This window comes from Amblyomma maculatum, chromosome 3 (genome assembly GCF_055883805.1).
Source record: "Amblyomma maculatum isolate TAMU_Amacu chromosome 3, ASM5588380v1, whole genome shotgun sequence".
Classification (NCBI taxonomy): domain Eukaryota; kingdom Metazoa; phylum Arthropoda; class Arachnida; order Ixodida; family Ixodidae; genus Amblyomma; species Amblyomma maculatum.
In genome coordinates this window covers 34,059,308-34,078,923 of record NC_139346.1, presented here as the reverse complement: position 1 = coordinate 34,078,923, position 19,616 = coordinate 34,059,308, and the positions used below count along the sequence as shown (strand labels likewise).

At 47.9% G+C, this 19,616-nt stretch overlaps 1 protein-coding gene across 1 annotated transcript in view; it reads right to left on the bottom strand.

The window, feature by feature from the left end:
- The window catches only part of LOC146194485 (solute carrier family 22 member 7-like), a 177,507-nt gene extending 167,612 nt beyond the window's left edge, over positions 1-9,895 (bottom strand). Inside the window, exons 1-2 of the mRNA XM_084596570.1 lie at positions 9,656-9,895; positions 5,937-6,122 (exon numbers count right to left, since the gene is read on the bottom strand). Coding sequence (XP_084452696.1) covers positions 5,937-6,122; positions 9,656-9,895 — 426 coding nt within the window. The remainder of the gene's footprint in view (positions 1-5,936; positions 6,123-9,655) is intronic.
- Between the last annotated feature and the right edge of the window lie 9,721 nt (positions 9,896-19,616).

Genomic DNA, 19,616 nt, shown 5'->3' with positions numbered 1-19,616 from the left:
ATAAGGAAAATTGAGCATGCTGTAAAGAACGGGGGAAGCCTTAAAGCGGTAAAGAAAAAATTGGGCATAGGCAAAAACCAGATGTATGCGATAAGGGACAAGGCGGGCAACGTCATCACGAATATGGATTAGATAGTCAAAGTAGCCGAGGAGTTCTATACAAATCTCTACAGTAGCCAAAGTAGTCAGGGCCGTAATGAGATTGGCGGTAGGGAAAAACATTCAGACGTTCCACCAGTAACGAAGGACGAGGTCAAGAAAGCATTAGAAACTATGAAAAGGGGAAAATCAGCTGGAGAGGATAAGATAACTACGGATTTGCTGAAGGACGCGGGAGATATCGTGTTAGAAAAACTGGCCACCTTGTATGCGCAGGGCCTGGTGTCATGGACGGTACCGGAACCATGGAAGAATGCAAACATTATCATCATTCATAAGAAAGGGGACTCTAAGAACCTTAAAACTTACAGCCCAATCAGCTTACTCTCTGTTACGTATAAAGTATTTACTAAGGTAATCGCTAATAGAATCAGGACAGCCTTAGACTGCAATCAAGCAAAGGATCAAGCAGGTTTTCGCAAACGGTACTCTACTATGGATCATATACATACCATCAACCAGGTGATAGAAAAATGCTCAGAATATAACCAGCCCTTATACATAGTATTCATTGATTAACAAAAAGCATTTGAGTCAATTTAAACCTCGGTAGAGGCAGGCATTGCTTAATCAGGGGGTAGAAGAACCGTACGTGAAAGTGCTGGAAGGTATATATAGTGGCTGCACAGCAACCATAATTCTGCATAAAGAAAGTAACAAAATTCCCATAAAGAAAGGTGTTAGGCAAGGAGACACAATCTCCCCAGTACTATTCACAGCTTGTTTAGAGGAAGTATTCAGAGACTTGGAATGGGAGCAGTTAGGGATAAGGGTAGATGGAGAATACCTAAGTAATCTGCGATTTGCTGATGACATTGCTTTGCTAAGCAACTCGGGGGATGAACTGCAAATAATGATTGATGTCCTAGACAGGAAACGTAGAAAGGTAGGCTTGAAAATCAATATGCAGAAGACTAAGATAATGTTCAACAGCTTCGGGAAGGCACAGCAGTTTGCAGTATGTAGCGAAGTACTGGAGGGGAATATATCTACTTAGGGCAGGCAGTAACCGCTGATCCGGACCATGAAAAAGAAATAACAACAAGAATAGGATTTAGATGGAGCGCATTTGGCAAGCACTCGCAGATTACCGGTATCGCTCAAGAGGAAAGTATGCAACAGTTGCATCTTACCTGTACTCACCTATGGGGCTGAAATGTGGAGGCTAACCAAGAGGGTTCTACTTAAGTTGATCAATACTCATATGGCTATGGAACGAAAAATGGTTGGGGTAACATTAAGAGATAGGAAGCGCTCAGAGTGGGTCAGAGAAATACCTTAAGTTACCGACATTCTAGCGGAAATTAAGAAGAAATGGACATGGGCATGACATGTAGTGCGAAGAGAGGTTAACCGATGGTCGCTTAGAGTAACAAACTGGATTCCAATGGAAGGAAAGCGTAGCAGGGGGCGGCAGAAAGTTAGGTGGGCGGAAGAAGTTAAGAAGTTCGCAGGGGTCAGTTGGATGCAGCTAGCACAGAACAGGGTTAAGTGGAGAAATATGGGAGAGGCCTTCGCCCTGCAGTGGGTATAGTCAGGCTGATGATGATGATGATGATACTGCACCTACGTTTACAGAAGTGTTTTTTTTTAATGTACAGATGTGGACATAAGTAAACGGAGCACGCTTTCCCTTTCAAACTACAATGACGCCGTCTATATTGGATATAAGAAAACATAATTGCCCAAGTGAAAGCGCACTGGCGTCTACTACCGGCTGGCACATACCACGACTGCCCCTTTCAATTATACAACGCGTGAAAACGTTTATAAGGAAATAACGTGCTCCGTTACTTTTCTCCGCACCCACACTTTGCACCATACGGCTTCAACGCCTGGAACATCGGGCATTTTCGATCAGAGCAAGTGGTATTTTAAGAGCAGAGCTCCGCCCCCTCCTCTAGATTCCCTGTCTTTGCGGAGAATTGCATACCCCGGAGGGACGATTTCGTGATCTGAAACAGCTGTATGCGACCACTTCTCGGTGATAGTAAAAATATCAGGACCTAATTTGAGAAGGATAGCTTCCAGCTGCTCGACCTTATTGATATAGCTACGTGCGTTTATGTTCTAAAAGGTTATCAGTGGTGTCTGTACCTTGTTCGTTTGGGTGCATTGCTTAGTTGTCGTTTTTTTTTTTTTTTTTTTTGCACTACGATTTCTTCTTCCACTTCTACCATGGCATTAAGCTCCTCACCCCATTTGAAAAATTGTTATTTAATGCTTACTTTGAAGTCAATTAGGTACACTTCTTTTCGTTCACGGCTCTATTTTTTCATGTTCCAGTTTATTTCAAATTGCCCTAGGAGGGCGCGAGAAATCTTCACTAATGGAGTATGCGGAACCTTATAGATTTCAGCAGCATTTAAAGATGTTCACTTTATTCTTATAGTCGAGAAACTTCAATTTTACTGGCCTGTTGCAGGATTCGCCACAGTCTCGTGCTCGTCCCAGGTGTGAATTTTTTCAATGCCTGAGACGTTAACCTGCAAGATGTTTTTGAATTTATCCCTGGTTACAGTTACTTGTAGGCGTTCCACCGACTCGTTCTCTTGCTCTTTAAAACCATAGGTGACGATATTAGACCTGTTGCTTTTGTTTTCGAGATCATCTACATTCTTCAACAGTTATAAAACGTTCTGTTCGAGTTAAGTTCGTTTTCTTATTGCATTCAGACAGCTTTATTTCAAGAAGGCCAATGGCTTCCAGCTTTTTGTCGGTCGCGGCAAGTGTTTGGCTGCTTGTCGTTTGACTTTTTTATCTAATAATACATCTCGCGATAGCCTTTAACTGCTCCGCAATCAGTTCATCACCTGGGCCAAGATTTGTTTCGATGTCACCACCCAGCAGCAAAAGAGACCGCAAGAAAATGTGCACAGAGTACGACTCAATCAACGACCGGGAGCACGGCAGCAATAACAAGCACACATTGTTGCTATACGGACGGAATTTTCATTGAGTTTTATTACCTGTACTAAGCAAAGAAACGGGTTGGACTGCATTCTTGCAGTGCCGCCGTGCCCACTACAACATACGCACCACAACAAATAATATCTTATAATCACTGACCTCCTATAAGTTACACAACAGTCGAATGGGTAACGCCAGCCAAGGAAGAGGACACGACACAGCCACGAGTCGCGTTTGCTTTCTTGTGCGGTATTTCCTGTTCCGCTGTTGTTTTACTTGTAACAAGCACAAACTAGTATAGATGGGAATTCGCCTGCCCGACGCAACAAAATGGCAGCCAATTGAGCGTTTAGTCCAAATGGGAATTAGGTGAGAGCAATTTTGGTATCATGTCGCACATCATAATCATCATCAGCCTGACTATACCCACTGCAGGGCGAAAGCCTCTCCCATATTTCTCCAATTAACCCTGTTCTGTGCGAGCTGCATCCACTTGACCCCGGCAAACTTCTTAACCTCATCCGCCCACCTAACTTTCTGCTGCCCCCTGCTACGCTTTCCTTCCCTTAGAATCCAGTTTGTTACCCTAAGCGACCATCGTTTATCCTCTCTTCACACTACGTGTCCTGGCCATGCCCATTTCTTCTTCTTAATTTCCACTAGAATGTCGGTTACTTGAGTTTTTTCGCTGACCCACTCTGCACGCTTCCAATCTCTTGATGCTACCCCTACCATTTTTCGTTCCATAGCCCTCTGAGTTGCCCTCAACTTAAGTAGAACGCTCTTGATTAGCCTCCACAGTCGCAACCGACAAGAGTGTGTGGAAAACCACCGGATATTTCGATGCACAATTCCCCGCATTAACCAAGCCGCGTGAACCTGCCGGCATCACACGTTGAAGGCAACACCTTCTTGAATTGGGCTCTTGAGCCATGGGATCACCCGACGAGTAAAAACCACGGACATTGAGAGTAAAACACCGGCTTATTCCTACACAACAAAAAGTACAAGAATGTGCTAGACAGGCTTGTGGCGCTTACAGTCGGGTCCGATTCCCGAGAAACGACGCTTCACGTTAACAGTACATCACATAGCCCGACACAAAGAAGGCCAGCGGGGGAAGCAGCCACTCACGCAGGTACCGCGACGGGCTCCGTTTGGGGGCTTGTCACCGGCGCGTTTCCGCTACAGGGCCAGGATGGACGGCAAACTCCCGACTTCATCCGAGAACGTCGCGGCGGGCAGCGACGGGCAGTGACGCGCCGTCGCAACCACGGTGCCCGCCGAGAGCTTGGTAAAAGGAAGTTTTATTGCGAAATCAATACTACTCTAGTTATCAAGTCTTCAGCGTAGCGCAGTGGTAGCCACGTCTTGCCTATGTGACGCTGTGACGTCATACCCCACGTGGCACACGGGCTGGAAGGAGCTGCCAACTGGGGTATCTCGTTTCACTTGGGACGGTTATGTCAGAATCACCCTGCTAGGACCCTAGCATTCACGTTACCCCTATAGGCCACTAAGGCACATTCATACGCCTTGGTTAACGCGAGTCTTTATATGTGGGCTGAGGAAGAATAAAAAGATAAGAAAAAGAACGCTTGGTCACCCACAGCTAATGTTTTCGCTCAATATTTGGTTCAGCAGCGTTGAACCCTTGTAATTTTATTTGACTAGGTACAAATAAATTCGAAAATAAAAAACAATACTACTATTCGCCCTGATCTGATACGGGCAAGCACATGCACAGTTCCGCTGCACAGAGCATGTCAGTATGTATAGTAATGAGGGCGACACTAGACCGTATTGCAGGAAGATGAAGTAGGTCGACCACTTGTGGAAACAATTGGCTTCCCTCATTGATACCGCATCCACATACGCCAGTTCAGAGGCGAGTGTGGAGGCGCTGCGACATCGGACACATCGTTCTTTGCTGGTGGCCTTGTAAGGGCGCTGCTGCACCGCTGCCTACACGAAACAAACTTGCCACCACACAACATATTGGTGAACACTTTGTGCGAACTAGTGCGCACTTCCAGGCGGGTTACGAACATACGTGACATTAAAATGAAAAAAAAAATGCGCTACACTGTGCACTCGAACATCGTGTGCCGCTGTGTTTCAAAGAGACCGCACTGTGGGCATCGGGCGAAAGGCGCTACGCCCTACGCCGCGATGCTGCGTCTCGTCGGCAGGACCTGTCAGCCTTGCAGCCAGCCAAAATCTCTGATATCTGCCGGAAGCGCAGATGTGGTCAACTGGCACCAGCGTGCCCTTCTCGTTTTCGGGAGCTGTTCGCGAAACAGCTGAGCGATTTCTTGTGCGAAACACATCCTGGAGGGCAGGGTTTCATCAATATCTAGATTAGGCCGGCTGGTAGTCAGTGACGCCAGTGTGTGACGCACATTAACGAAAAATGACGGTGGCTGCTCAGGTGTAGGGCCAACCATGTGTCATGAAAAAACAATTACGCGATGTACCTAGGATGTATGTGAGGAGCTCCTCCCGGGATAGTCTGGGTTGCACACGAAGTCGTGTACGCTCGCAAGGTGAGCACATTACACATGGTGTGCATGCATGTTATACTGAACCTATTCAAGCTTGTCGGAAGGCGAATGAATAGCATGACAGAAGTTTGATCCTGCCTGCCCAAAAGAGAAACACGAAGTGTTAGCCTGCACGCAAACACGCGAGGTGAACTTGCGACGCGGGCGACAAAAACAAGCGGGTAAGACTGAGGACTTGATTATGTAGCTGCGCTCTGCCAGTATAAAGCGGAAAGTTGCCGCCACCAATATACATTTCTCAGCATTCGTGCGGAGATTCGTCAACGTTTCGTGGGCTACTTCTCCTTTGGCGAGGCGCACTACCTGGACGTTCACTCGCTGAACCCACTCCACTTCGCCCTCAACGTTCGGCATGAAGGCGCCAAACATCTTTGCTTTTTCCCCGGATATCTCGCTGAACTCTCGAGACAGCCGTGAAAAAGCTGTGTAGCTATCATCGTCCTTGATGAATAGCGACAAGTCTTCGGCGTAGGGCGAAACTGACTTGGCCTAAAGAGGCAGAGGGAAGCCACATTTTGATGTGCTGTCTATGCTACGCCGGATGAGTGAATCTATGTATAAACCAAAAGCTTTGGGGAGAGAGGGCACCCCTGCCTAATACCCCGGGTGACTGAGAAGGGGGCACTCTGATGGCCGTTCACAGAGAAAGGAGCATTCCGGTCTGTGTAACCTAAGTGCAGCCTGTCGACGAGTTTTGGTGGGAATCCGAAAGCCTCGTGGACACCAAACAGGTACGGTGTTCCACTCGATCGAATGCTTTCATCTGATCGAGCAAGACAAAGCGCCCTGTAAAGCGGCCTGCTTGCAAACGGGAATAAGTCACTTGTGAACGTTAATGCCGCAAACGCGGAACGGCTAGGCACGGTGCTGGTTTGAGCCTGGTGAATTAGGACAGGCAGAGCCCTGCGTATATTTCGAGTGAGTAAGGACGCAACAATTTTATAATCGGTGTCTATGAGGCTTATGGGCCGCCATGCTTGGGGGTCGGAGGGGTTGCCGCCAGCTTTTGGGATGAGTATAATGCGGCTCTCGCATAAAGAAATTGGTCCATCATCCATCCAGGAGAAAGTTGTTCAGCATCTTCAGCAGTGCGCCATGAATTGTGCGAAAAACAATGGTGTGAAAGCTTATTGTAATGTCGTCTGGACCAGGAGCCAATGCTGCATTCACAGCTTACAGGGTGGCGTGCAGCTCTTTGCTTGTGGCTCGTACAGAGAGGGTTTCACATAGCTCGTCTCCTACACGCGGGAAGCTTCCAGAAAAGCCTCGTAGAAGTCCTTCATATCCTTCTTTGTAAGGTGCAGCTAACTGCCAGAAGAGTATACAGGCCCGAAAAGTGGCTCGAAAAGATGGTGCACATATCGAACGCTCTTTTCATTCATGTGACATTTGGATACGTCACTAAAGGCAGCGAGGCTGGAGCGAATTCTTGAGAGAAGAAGACGCTCTCAAGCTAGTTAACAGCCTAATTATCAGCCGAGTCACGTACTCCCTGCCTACCACGCGACGACCAAGGCGGAAATAGAGCAAGCCGACATCATTCTCAGGAAGGCGTACAGGACTGCTCTGCACCTACCCAAGCACACGTCGAACGAAAAGTTGCTCCGGCTAGGCATCAGCAACACCTTCAGCGAGCTCGCCGAAGCTCTGCTGGGAACGCAAATCACGAGACTCAGAAGCACCCCCACGGGACGAGCGCTCCTAAGAAGGTTGGGTCGGGACACGAGCGGACTGGTAGACAGATACGCGGACGTACCGGACCACCTTAGGAAAACCATTAACGTGGGACCATTGCCGAAAAACATGGACCCCAGTCTTCACGAAAACAGACGAAAAGCGAGGGCCGAGTACGTTGAGAGAACTCTAGCCCAGCTAGACAACACCGTATACACGGACGCTGCCGTATATCCGCGCGAGAGAGAACGCGTAGCCGCGACGGTAGTGGTAAACAAGGAAGGAAACATGATCACGTGTGCCACGGCAAAGGTCGCCGGCACAGCGGAGGCCGAAGAAATTGCCGTCGCGCTGGCGGCAGCAGAAGGCTACAGAACGGGCCGATCTCTCAACATACTGACGGACTCGAAGGAGACGTGCAGGAACTACACGAGGGGCAGGATCAGCAGAACAGCCCTTAAAATACTCAGCGGGGCAACCTCCGCCGAGGAGAAACCCAGGCATAACCTAATCTGGATCCCGGGCCACACGGGCATAGGGGGGAACGAAAGAGCAGACAGCCTAGCTCGAGGTTACGCATTCCGAGCAGGGCAGTCAAACGCTCCGGAGCTCCGCCTACAGGCTTGCGAGGGGGGATACGCAGAGATCTTGCACTTGCATAGGGGAGCTAGAATTAGATATCCACCACCACACAAAGCCCTAACAAAGCCCTAACAACTCCTTTCCTAACCTACACATACTTAATAAAATGTTCCCGACACAATACAGAGCCACCTGCCCTTGGTGCGATGCCACACCTACACTTTATCATATCACGTGGGAATGCGAACGCAACAAAGCATTCCACCAACACGAAGACCCGAGTGCGGAGCAATGGGAGAGTCGGCTCACCAGCGGCGAGCTCGCGACCCAAAGGGCCTTAGTGCAGCACGCGACTGATGCAGCACGACTCAGTGGAGCCTTGGAATAGGGGCCCACCCTTGCTGACGAGAAGTCTCAAGTCGCCAGCGCCAGAGAAGACGACGGAGACTTCACAACCGCGAAACCCTTAAAATATTCAATAAAGTTTTCACTCACTCACTCCGCTGTGCCTGCGTGCACGTGACGTGGCACAACAGGGTGGTCTGATATAGGCCGACCAAGCTGGCGCACGCGACTATCTGCCCGTGATGACTTTCTAGTAACACATGGCCATGAGCTTTGAGTAGGCAGAAGTAATCACGCATGGAAAAGGTTAAGAACGCTCCCCTTTGAAAAAAATGGATGCGCTTGAGATTGTCATTAAGTGCTTGCGTTACCAGACGTATGCGGTCTTGACTAGCCGCCCCAAAATTCCCTGCTAACGAGTCTTGAGTGTGCCCCACGAGTCGGCTGGGACAAAGCTTTTGAAGGATGCTACCCGCGCTGTTGTATGCTATGCCAGGCTATACAAGTCTACCGTAGCCTCGTGTTTATACGCCACGTAACAGTACGTGGAGTTCCCTACCGAAGCCGAGCCTGACTGGCAAAATGGTACCGATCGAAAATGAACAGTGGGCCTGCAGGGAACGCAAAAACCTTGCAGCTGATGGTAAAAGAAGCGAGCTGTGGCTAAAAAAGAACTTATCCAGCCGACTGGCTGAATGTGCTCCCTCTCATATCGATCCAAAAATATCCCCATTAAACTGCAGCCATGAGTCAGTTAAACGGAATTGAATCGCGAGATCGCGAAGTGCGCGGGCAGAGGCACCAGGGTGACCGTAACCCTATCCGCGGGTGGGGTTTAAACCACAATTGAATTAACCGACGACAAAGTTGGGTAAGGATCAAGCAGAAATGAATCAATGCGGTAAAAAAAATATCTTAACTATTAAACTGACGTGCTGGCGCGTACACAACCAATGTAGTTAACCGTGGCTAGTTTAGGGTGCAATCGACCGCGAGAGTACGGCCGTCCTGCCCGGAAGTGCAGTGAGCTCGCGCACGCAGTCAGCGGTTTAGAACACTAACACCAGACATATAAGTATCCGTCAACGAGTGATTAGCAAAAACAGAAAACTGGGAGGTGAAAATGTCGGCATCAAGTGAACTGTGAAACTTTCATTGTTGTAAAAGCAGGATGTCGACAACCCTAGCCCTGGCAAAGTGAATCACGTCTCTCTGCTTCTCTACTTGCCGAAACCCGTGAACATCCAGGAAGAGCAAATGCACAATCCCCATGACAGGAGCATCGACGGTTTAACATACTCCTACAGAGCCCTACCATAGACGGTTTTTGACGCGCGCGGCACTTTTCGACTGCAATACTAATCATGGGGACTATCGGATTACGACTATGAAGGGTGGGTAAGTTTGATGTCTAGTCTGACAATGTCCATTTTCTTCTCTGTGTCGTCGGCAGCTGGGGCCTCGCTCACCGGTTGTCGCGTGGTCCTGGCGATGCTCGCAATTGAAGCCGATGCAACTGTCGCCGATGGGAGTGGCTGGCCTGCTTGTGGCAGGAGACGCCTGTCGTCCGCACCTCGAGCAGTCGTTTGTTTTGACGCTTGCTCGCACGACAAGTCGCATGTCAGGCGAACTGGCGTACTGCTGTCAGGAACCTCCTCCATGTCGTCCCACGCACTCAATTTGCCGCTGCTGTTCGCGTTGTCGGAAGTGTCTACGCTGGGACGTGGCGGCAATGGGTCGGCGAAGACTGCGCCGAACGGCTCCGGGGGATGACTGGAGCTCCTTCGGGCTGTTGGTCGTGATGTCCGCGACGGCAACGGCGGTCAGGCGGCTGGCTTGTCCTGAGTTCTGAGGCCATGTTATCCTTGCTCAGGTCTTTCCTTGGGGCAGCTGCCACTGCATTGAGCCGCAGCCGCAGACAGTCCGCTGTGACATGGCTCCCACCGCAGCGCCTGCAAGCTGCATCGCATCCGGTCGTGTCGTGACTAAACACTTCGCAGTGCACCGCGGCGTGCGACACGCCGTGCCGATATGGTCACCCTGTCCGCAGCGGGAACACGCCTTTCGAACACATCGGAAGTAGAACATGTCATAGTGGCCCTCTACGAACAGACGTTCGGCACCGCCTGCTTCATTTCAATCCGGACCACGTGCGTGCTGTTGCCGACGTCACGGCGACCCTGTAGGACTGGGTGGTTGATGTCCAGCACCTTGCTGTACGAGCTCAGTGCCGCTGCGAGCGCCGAATCCCTCACGAACAGCGGCACTAAAAAAATCATCACTTGGACCGTGGCGGGGACCATGCAAGCTACAGGGATGGAAGTTTCGTTCAGGCTGAAGACGCCTTTCATGACCATCTTCTGCGCCGGCGCTGTCGAGGCCATGGCAACGAAGAACTTCATTCCTCCATGTGCTGGAGGCTCTCCAGTCCTTTAGAGCCAGAAAAGGAACGAAAGCGTGCAAGAGCCCGCGGCGCGCAGACTTGTATGCCGAGGGTGTCGTGGGCAATGAAGCCCACAATGTAAAGAAGTAATGTGTCTAATTCAGAATTTCAGCGTCCCGGTAAATTCTCAAACGAGCTGCCCCACTTAGTAGCTCCTGCCGATTCGACCACGACATATAGTTCAATCACATTACGCCAACCCCTGACTGAACCATTGAAATGGCGCTTAAACATTTTTCACTGGACTTGTAGATGTTTGAAGCTTCAAGCATTTCAGAGTCAACTTGTTATCATGCATGGTCGATAATTTTCATGTTGCGAAGCTATGCCGTGCACCGTTCTATCATCATAGTTGTACCTTTAAGCGGAAGTACAGCGCTCCTTGAGCGAAATGCATGCTCTCTTCGCCGATCGTTCGTGCCCCTTCCCTTATAACATACATATCGCGTCCTACAAGAGAATGAAGTGTGATACACAATTTCATTAACATAAACACTGAATCATGTTTCCGCATCTCCAGCGGGTTTTAAAACGATCGGTTTCAGTACGGTATGCACATAAGGAAATGTCTTTATTTTGTTTTCGATGCGTTTGTGGGCCAGAGAGTGGTGGCTGTGGGCCCTTTCCATTGATTGAGCACATAGACCCAGCCTTTTACCTGGTGAGGTTGTACCGGGTTGTGCGAGCTTACGGTGTATGGTTTTGCATTGTGAGCTGCGTCGTTGCTGTGTGCGCTTGGCAAAACCGCCGCTTGCGTTAAACTACTTATAGCTGTGTACAACCTTGAGGCGGCAGGGATGGGACGTGCCCCGATTTAAGACCTTTCTGCCACTTATGCAAATGAACACACGCTGAGCTACACCATTTTTGTTCAGTTCTTGTCCTTTTGTAATTCTTGTTTTTCCATACTCATGCTTGTTCGTTTTGTTTTGTTTTTTGCAGGTTGTAGCCATTGCCTAATACCTCACGCTGTGCCACATTCCGTGTTGCGTTTTTGCGTATAGTCTTTACTCGATGCGCTACGCATGGCATAAGTTTTTAACCGCCAGCAGAGGAAATGTAAATTAAAGCAATTCAGGCAAAATCATTTGTGCTTTGGTGAACGGAGTTCTGATAATGAATTCTCATTGCTACTACAGCTGCAATAAGAGCTTTATTCGAGGTGAATACTCCAGCGGCCAGTGTGGTATGTCATGACGAAAATCACTCCTGCCTACCGTAGTGTCTCTAATGTTGCTACTCGTATGTGTCAGCAACACCAGGCTGCGCTCGAACTTTGGAGTGTAGTATATGGAGATCATAGCACATATACTGATGTCATGAATATGTGTACAGTGTGGGTGCGTGTAGCAAGGGTGGGCGGGAGAACTGGTGGTACGGGCGAGGGGGCTTGCGCACGACTGTCATCGCGATGACCTTTCCCGTCAGAGTAGACGCAAGGTTCTGCGTTCTCGTCTTTTTCTTTTGCTCCCAATCAATGGACAGACGGCAAATTACACAGGTAACACCAGAATTAGCCTTACTCGGAGAACCGGTAGAAAAGGAGTAATGTACGTGCGCACCCCACTGAGCGAACACGCACGAGTGCTGCAGAAACTGAGCAGGGCGGAAACAATTATCCCTATACCGTGTCGCGCGAACAGGAGGTGAGACTGCAGTGCCCACCGTCGTGTGGCGTGACTCGAAATGAGCCGGGGGCACGTTCGGTTGCCAGCTCGTTCGCTCGGCTGCCCGCACGATTCTTAGCCAGGCCAGAGGGCACGGCTATCTATAGCTAGGAGCAAGAGAGGGCGCACACGCAGCGACAAAGCCCGCGGTGCCCTATGCAAGCGGGGGCTCTATAGGACGGGCCTCGACGTGTCACGGGGACCTGAACCAAAACGGTTGCATTCTGAAATTTTGAAGTTTGCATGACAGGTGTGTTGAACCCTTTACGTGGGCCAGATGTGGACCCGTCACTCTGGCCGGCTTCTCCCAGCATAATGATGTGAAACATCTTCGCGAAACCCGCCGCGGTGGCTCAGTAATTACGGAGTTCAACTCCTGAACACAACAACCTGAGGTCAAATCCCTGCTTTGGCGGCCGCTTTTCGATAAAGATGAATAGGCGCCCGTGTACTGTGCGATGGCAGTGAGCACTAAAGAGTCCCATGTGATCGATATTTCCGAAGCCTTTCACTACGACATATCTCATAACTTCAGTCGCTTTGAGTCATAAACAAAAACTGACCAATAGGTTTGCAAACCAAAGAGGAGACAAAGGGAGTAACAGAAAAGTCATAACATTGCAATCATAATAAATGGGTATCGAATAAGCAAATACGGCCTAACACACGCATTATCTAACATTATCTAGCGCTAACATTATCTTAATTCATAAGAAAGGACACGTTAAAGACTTGAAAAATTACAGACTAATCAGCTTCCTATCTGGCATGTGTCAAGTATTTACTACGGTAATCGTTGATAAATCGTTGCCTAGTAAAGAGCAGAGACATTACACTGCCAGCCAAGATCTGTATAACTCGTGCTATGGTCTTTCCAGTTGTGGTGTATGGATGCGAGAGTTGGACTGTGAAAAAGGCTGACCGCCGAAGAATTGACGCGTTTGAATTGTGGTGCTGGAGGAAACTTTTCAGAGTTCCTTGGACGGCCAGAAGATCAAATCAGTCGATATTGTCGACCATAAACCCAGACTGCTCATTGGAGGGTCAAATTCTAAAGTTAAAGCTCAGCTACTTTGGTCATGTGATGAGAAGAGAGGAGTCGCTGGAGAAAGGTTTGATGTTGGGAAAGGTTGAGGGTCACCGGAGAAGGAGTAAGCAGTGAACGCGATGGTTAGATGGCATCCTCGAGGCGCTGCAGATGAAGTTATGTGATGTTAGGAAGATTGTGAGAGACCGGAAAACGTGGCGTGATATGGCCCATAGGGTCACGAAGAGTCGGACGCGACTGAACTGAACTGAACTGAATCGTTGATAGAGTCAGGACAGTAAAGCTGTTTATTGGGGTAGTTGGTAGATTGTGCACAATTTGGGCGACGCCTGAAGAGCAAAAAAGGGCGACAGCGACGTGAGAGGCACAAAGGACAGCGCTGTGTCCTATGTGTCTTTCACATCTCTGTCTCCCTTTTTTACGCTTCAGGCATCGCTAAAGGTGTGCAAAGTCAAGCCAACCTTAGACGTGAATCAAGCAAAGGGCCAAGCAGGTTTTCAGAAAGGGTGCTCTACTATCAATCATTTTATACCATCACCCAGGTGACAGCGAAATGGTCGGAATATAACCAGCCCTTATACATAGCATTAAGTGATTACGAAAAAACATTTGACTCAGTAGAAACCTCGGCAGTCATACAGGCATCATGAGATCTGGGTGTAGACGAGCCATATGTGAAAGTACCGGAAGGTATCTATAAAGGCAGCAGAGCATGCGATAGTTCTGCATAAAGAAAGTAACAAAGGGACACAACTGTGGTTCACTGAGCGGTTATTATCCTGTTATTATTAGATAACCCATCGGCCGGGGGCTCGGCGCAGGATATAGAAAACAGCTTCTTTGATGCTATAGAGCGCAGCTGTCGTAGATCATGTCTTCCACTGCAGCCAGCAAGACAGGACATGGTTTGTTGAGGGCACATGAGGGCCACAGGAAGAAGTGCCTTAGGTAGTTGAACCATCGGTGAATGTGTAGGTGTACTGTATATATTCCTTGGCTAAGTAGGTGAGAGCGGCTTGCAGAAGTGCTGCCTATGGCATGCGGCTCTTCGCATCCACGCCAGGAACATACGTATTCACCTTTAGAGACGATAATGTCCATGGGGGAAACATGAGTGGTAGTAGATTTCGGGCTGAGTAATAGTAGGGAAGGGCAGAAACTGCACAGCTTTACCAAAGCCAGAGTTACATTGTGTTATGTGGACACGATTTAAGAAGTGCTTCTTCCCTTGAAGTGTATGTCGGAGATGGGTGCGCATAGTTTTTTTGGGCGGCAATCACATCTAGCGGGAGACATTGCTTCTGCAAGTGTTCCTGATGTAGAGGATCCCTTTGCGGGGCCAAGGCATATTCGCAAGCAGTTGTTCCACGTCGCTTCAAGAATCATCTGGCTTGTTGGACGTAATCTTTGAAGCATCGGTAAATATTGGGGCAACGCTCCTTCAACGTCGGCTGTTTGAAGCAGTACCACCCGTCGGCAATTGATGCCCCATAGTGCTCCCGCCATGAATCTGAAAACCTGTGTTGCTGCAGTAATTCTCTCACGTAGGTTTTTAATCTGAGGTGCCCAATAGAGATTACTGTAAATTATAACACCTAGGAGTCGATATGATCGTACATACGATAGTGAGCGTCAACCCAGAAGGAGCGGGTATCGAGTCATTATTTTTCTTGTGAAAGTCATAGTCACACGTTTTTTCTGATCAGAGACTGAGACCACGGCGAGCCAGGTACGTACATTGAGATATGTGCAGTAACGCTCTCTGAATTCGTTACTGCATAGTATAACACGTACGCGATGCCTTCCTGATGCAAATATTATCTACAAAAATTGTTATGCGTACACCTCGTGAAAGGGTTCTTGTTATATGTATAAGGGCAATATTGAACAGGAGAGGGCTGAGAACAGCTCCCTGAGGTACGCCCCTCTTCAATGCGTGAAAGCGAGTCGAACCATGTGGAGTAGTCAAAAAAATTTGGCGCTCTTGTAAACAGCGTTCAACCCAGTTGTAAAGCTTTCCACCGAGGTCAAGGCTGGCCAAGGCTGCGAGAATAGCGTGATGAAACATAGAGCCAAAAGCAGCCTTGATGTCAAGAAACACGGCTGTCGGGATGTACCCAGTGTGAAGGTATTCTTCAAGTGATGAGACAATTGCGATAAAATTATCAGTCGCAGAGCAATTTGGCGATACCCGTTCATTTATTTAGAATACTCTTTTAGGCTCTCGAGGAACCAGGTGACGCGATTGCAAATCATTCGTTCCATAAGCTTACCTACGCAGCTCACTAGGGCGATGGGTCGGAAGGACGCATAACTTGTTGGTTGTCTTGAATATTTCAAAACAGGTACAATTTTCGCCAACTTCTATCCCGTGGGGACCTCACCAGACATCTAGGAAGAATTGTAATATTCAAGAAGTCGAAGGCAGGAATGGCGAATTACCTTTGCGATTGCGTCATATAGGTCACTTCATCATAACCCAGAAACGTCCGTCTGTTTAATTCTGCGATAGCTGAGGATAGCTCTTCAAATGTGAAAGGTAGGTCCATAGCTGGCACTACCACCATGGGAAGTCTGACAGACTATCTGTGAAGTGTGCGGAAAGCCCTGACCCTGTTGATAGTAGACTGCAGTATTCTTCTGAGACTTTAATGGATTTTCGTTCATGAAGAGATAGTACTGTGAAAGGATGAAGCTGTTGGAGGGGCGACCGCATACCGCGAACTATCCGCCAAATTTTGGCCACTGGTTGGCGCGCATCCAGCGTAGAACAAAAGTCACGCCATCTCTGCCGACTAACGTCTTACGCAGGTATCGTTGAATGTGACGTTATGCCCGTCGGCAGGCGCCAAGGTCTTCGACGTTTTTTGTGCGCAAAGCTTTCCTTCAGCTCGCCTGCGAGCAGCGCGGAGCCTCTGAACTGTCTCGTCATTTGAGGGTAAGCTATCGTTTTTAGCTGTGATTCATGTGCTTTCTCTCAGGCAATTTCCATTGTCGATATTAGTTCCCCATTTCCAGTTGCAGCAGTAATTCCTCTGCTTGCAGCGTCTTTGTATGCTTCCCAGTCTGTATATTTTATGAGAAATTTATTTGCTACGCTCTCCGCATAGACAGCTGATATGAGGACTGGGCAATGGTCACTTCCACGTGTTTCCACATCGGTGCCCCAACCAAAATTGTGGGCAGCTGAACTTGTTACAAAGCTCACGTCAATGCTGCTGGCAGTCGTCAGGCCTCGGAGATAGGTTAGGCTGCCGTCATTTAGCGGCTCAATTGAATGTTTTGCGAGAAGTGCCGCAAGCTTGGCACCTGCGGCACATATTTGTGAGCTTCCACAAATTTCGTTGTCTCCGCAACTAATATGTGCACTGGGCGTCCTTATAACCAATTTTGCAAATCTTGAAGCATCGAATGGCCTGCCTGGCTCAAGGTATACTCCAATAAGAGTCTACTCCTGTCTCCCAATCACTGTTACGGCGCACACATATTTATTATCATTGTGAGGCGGGACTTCAACCAAGGAGGCCAAGATATATTTGCAAAAGCCTATCAACAATCTGCTGACGTCATGTGGACGTTGTGAATGATGAAAATAGTATCTGTTAAGACTGAAAGTTTCCCCATGTGCGAGTCAGATGACTATGAAAGGGAAGTGGTACGCTCGCACACTGCTGCCGAAAATCGGAGTTTCGAGCGTAAACCACGAGCGTTCCCCTGGAAAATGGTGCATGTTGAGGTATTCGGGTGGCATAGATGTTCATGCTCCACCAGCGTATTTTGCATGTATCAATTCTCAGAGATCGAAACTACTGGAATGATTAATATGAGCATCTGACACCGAGCCAATGTCCTCTGTTAAGCGAGTAATCTCATCTCTAGTTGGCTTGTCAGACCAGAAAAATGCGAAGTCATCTGCGTAAGCTAATATCCTCAGTTCGAGACCCGTTACGCAAAAACAACTGACAGCTTTACTGTTTATAATACTCAACAAAATGGCTCCTAGTATACAGCGAATAAAAGCAAGGACAGCGGACATCCTTGTTTTACGGAGACCTGAATGTGGAGTCGGGGACTGGTTGTGAGAGGCATCAGTTTACAATCAACCCTGCTGAACTTTCCTTGTTGCAAAGGAGTATCCCAGTGGAAGCAACTAGACCAAGGTTTGCGTGATCTAAGAGGAAAAAAGGAAAGAATGAGACAACCGATCAATTTATTTTGTGCGGTCAATTTTATGCAGCGTCAGCTACTCAAGAACGTGGCTGCAATATTGCAAACTCGTACAAACCACGTGTAGGTTATATTGAATTGGCCGTCCTATCTAAATTTGTCATGAGTTCTAATCAAAGTTCTGTCAAATCAGCTGCAGTTCTGTCTACCTTTTTAAGAGCCGTCTTAATTCCAAATGTGTTAGAGGGGTATATAGTGAACACGTTGTGGTGCGTATGAGATACTGTTAGAGTAATAATAATTGTTTAAATATGTTCAAACATTCGCGCCAAAATATTAGCAAGAGCTACGCGCAATCAAGTCATTTTTAAAGGCGCTATTGCGTCTTCCTTTAAGGCGATCCTTGAGCATCCTCCTCATTTTCCTATAATAAAATACCCTCTTGCCTATTTATCACTTGCAAAATGCGGGCAATTGTAGATCGCCACGGCCATTCGTTCTAGGCTTACGCATCACAATAAGCATTATACTATTTATTGTGCGGACCTACCTAATTTCCCAAAGGCGACTATATACTTAGAGAAAGAGCCTTCTACCGCAGCCCATATGCGTTTATGATAACTGCTGCTCATGCTGTTGTTGCTGCGAAGGTACATGCAAAAATAAATAAACCACCTTTCCACGCTGTGAGGCTGTTCGGACCTTATATTGGCCCTCAAAGAATGATCGTTGTTTACAGAGCATATCTCAAGCTCACACCTCGAAAACCGAGCTCCAGGCCTGGGGACGTTTGGGCCAATTTGTGACCGCGCATGGGTTTGGAAGTAACCACCATCCGCTGCCGAAATGGGTGCCCTAATCACTAAGCAACGGCTCTGGGTGCTGTCTATTACATCACCAGATTTTACTGGTTTTTTACACTTTGATGCGGCTGCTTTTGACTGCTTACATTTACACAGCGAATCTTTCCTCTTGCATTCACATCCCAGATTTTGCGTACATGTGCCTGTTTACTTGAATGAAATTCAATTGTTTCACAACCTTGTGTTTTTGTGTCTCTCATCAAGTACCGCCTTTTATGTCGGCTGTTCAGCAAATTCTCTTCAGCAACAGTCTAATGTTTCAGCTTTGTTCATCTTTGCTATATCCTCAACTGGCTATGTTGATGTCACCGTCCAATGTAGAGTAAGACTGATGTCACACATTCCATCAAAAAGAAGAAGCCATGTGAAGAAGTGACCAGACTATATTTGACATGTATTAAGTCCTGAGGCACATTTTAGTGATTGTCGAAATCCTGCTCTTAGGTACGGCTTGATGTAGCGTACTCAGAAGGCTGCCTCTATAAGATAGGAGTTGAAGCCAGCCCGAACTGCTTGAAATTGAATGTTCCAGAGGCAACATGTCCAGTAATTTGCGAGTGCCCTGACTATACGGATGCGAGGAAGGCCTTGAAAATGCTCTAAGGCTAATAAACTATCATAGGCACCATGGCGAAGCTAACATTAGTGCTCTGATATGAAGGTCTCTCTTTAAGTTTTATAAGAAATGGGTCTAGATTCTCGCCTATGAATCTTGCGTATGATCTGCTCTGAGCAAGACCATGGTTTACAATGCATACCATACGTGCGTAGGCTTTTCTGCTGAGACATGCGGATGTGAATTTTAGTTTGCTCTGGTGCAGCGATATGCGTGTTCACTTGTTTTTGCTCTTCCCTACAACGATGTCAGTGTGTGTGCATAGACAACTGCAGCTGTAGCAACAGTATTGTGCTGTAGTGTGTGGTGTGTGTGTTTACACTGTAGGCGCGCTTGCTGTGGGGCTAGTTGGTTCATGCTGTTCATTGAAATCAGAAAGTTCTAAGCGCAAGAGCTGTGGAAAAACAATTTCTTGTTTTCATATGTCTCGCCAGCAGCGACAAAAACCTACTGCAAGGTCTTTTTTATGAAAACTCAAGGTGATGTGGAACTGCCCACCAACGTAAGAAACTTGCTGTATAGTGTTCCTAAGTTCTCGGTACAACCTATGGTGGAAGCTAAAGAATAAGTGAGCCTCC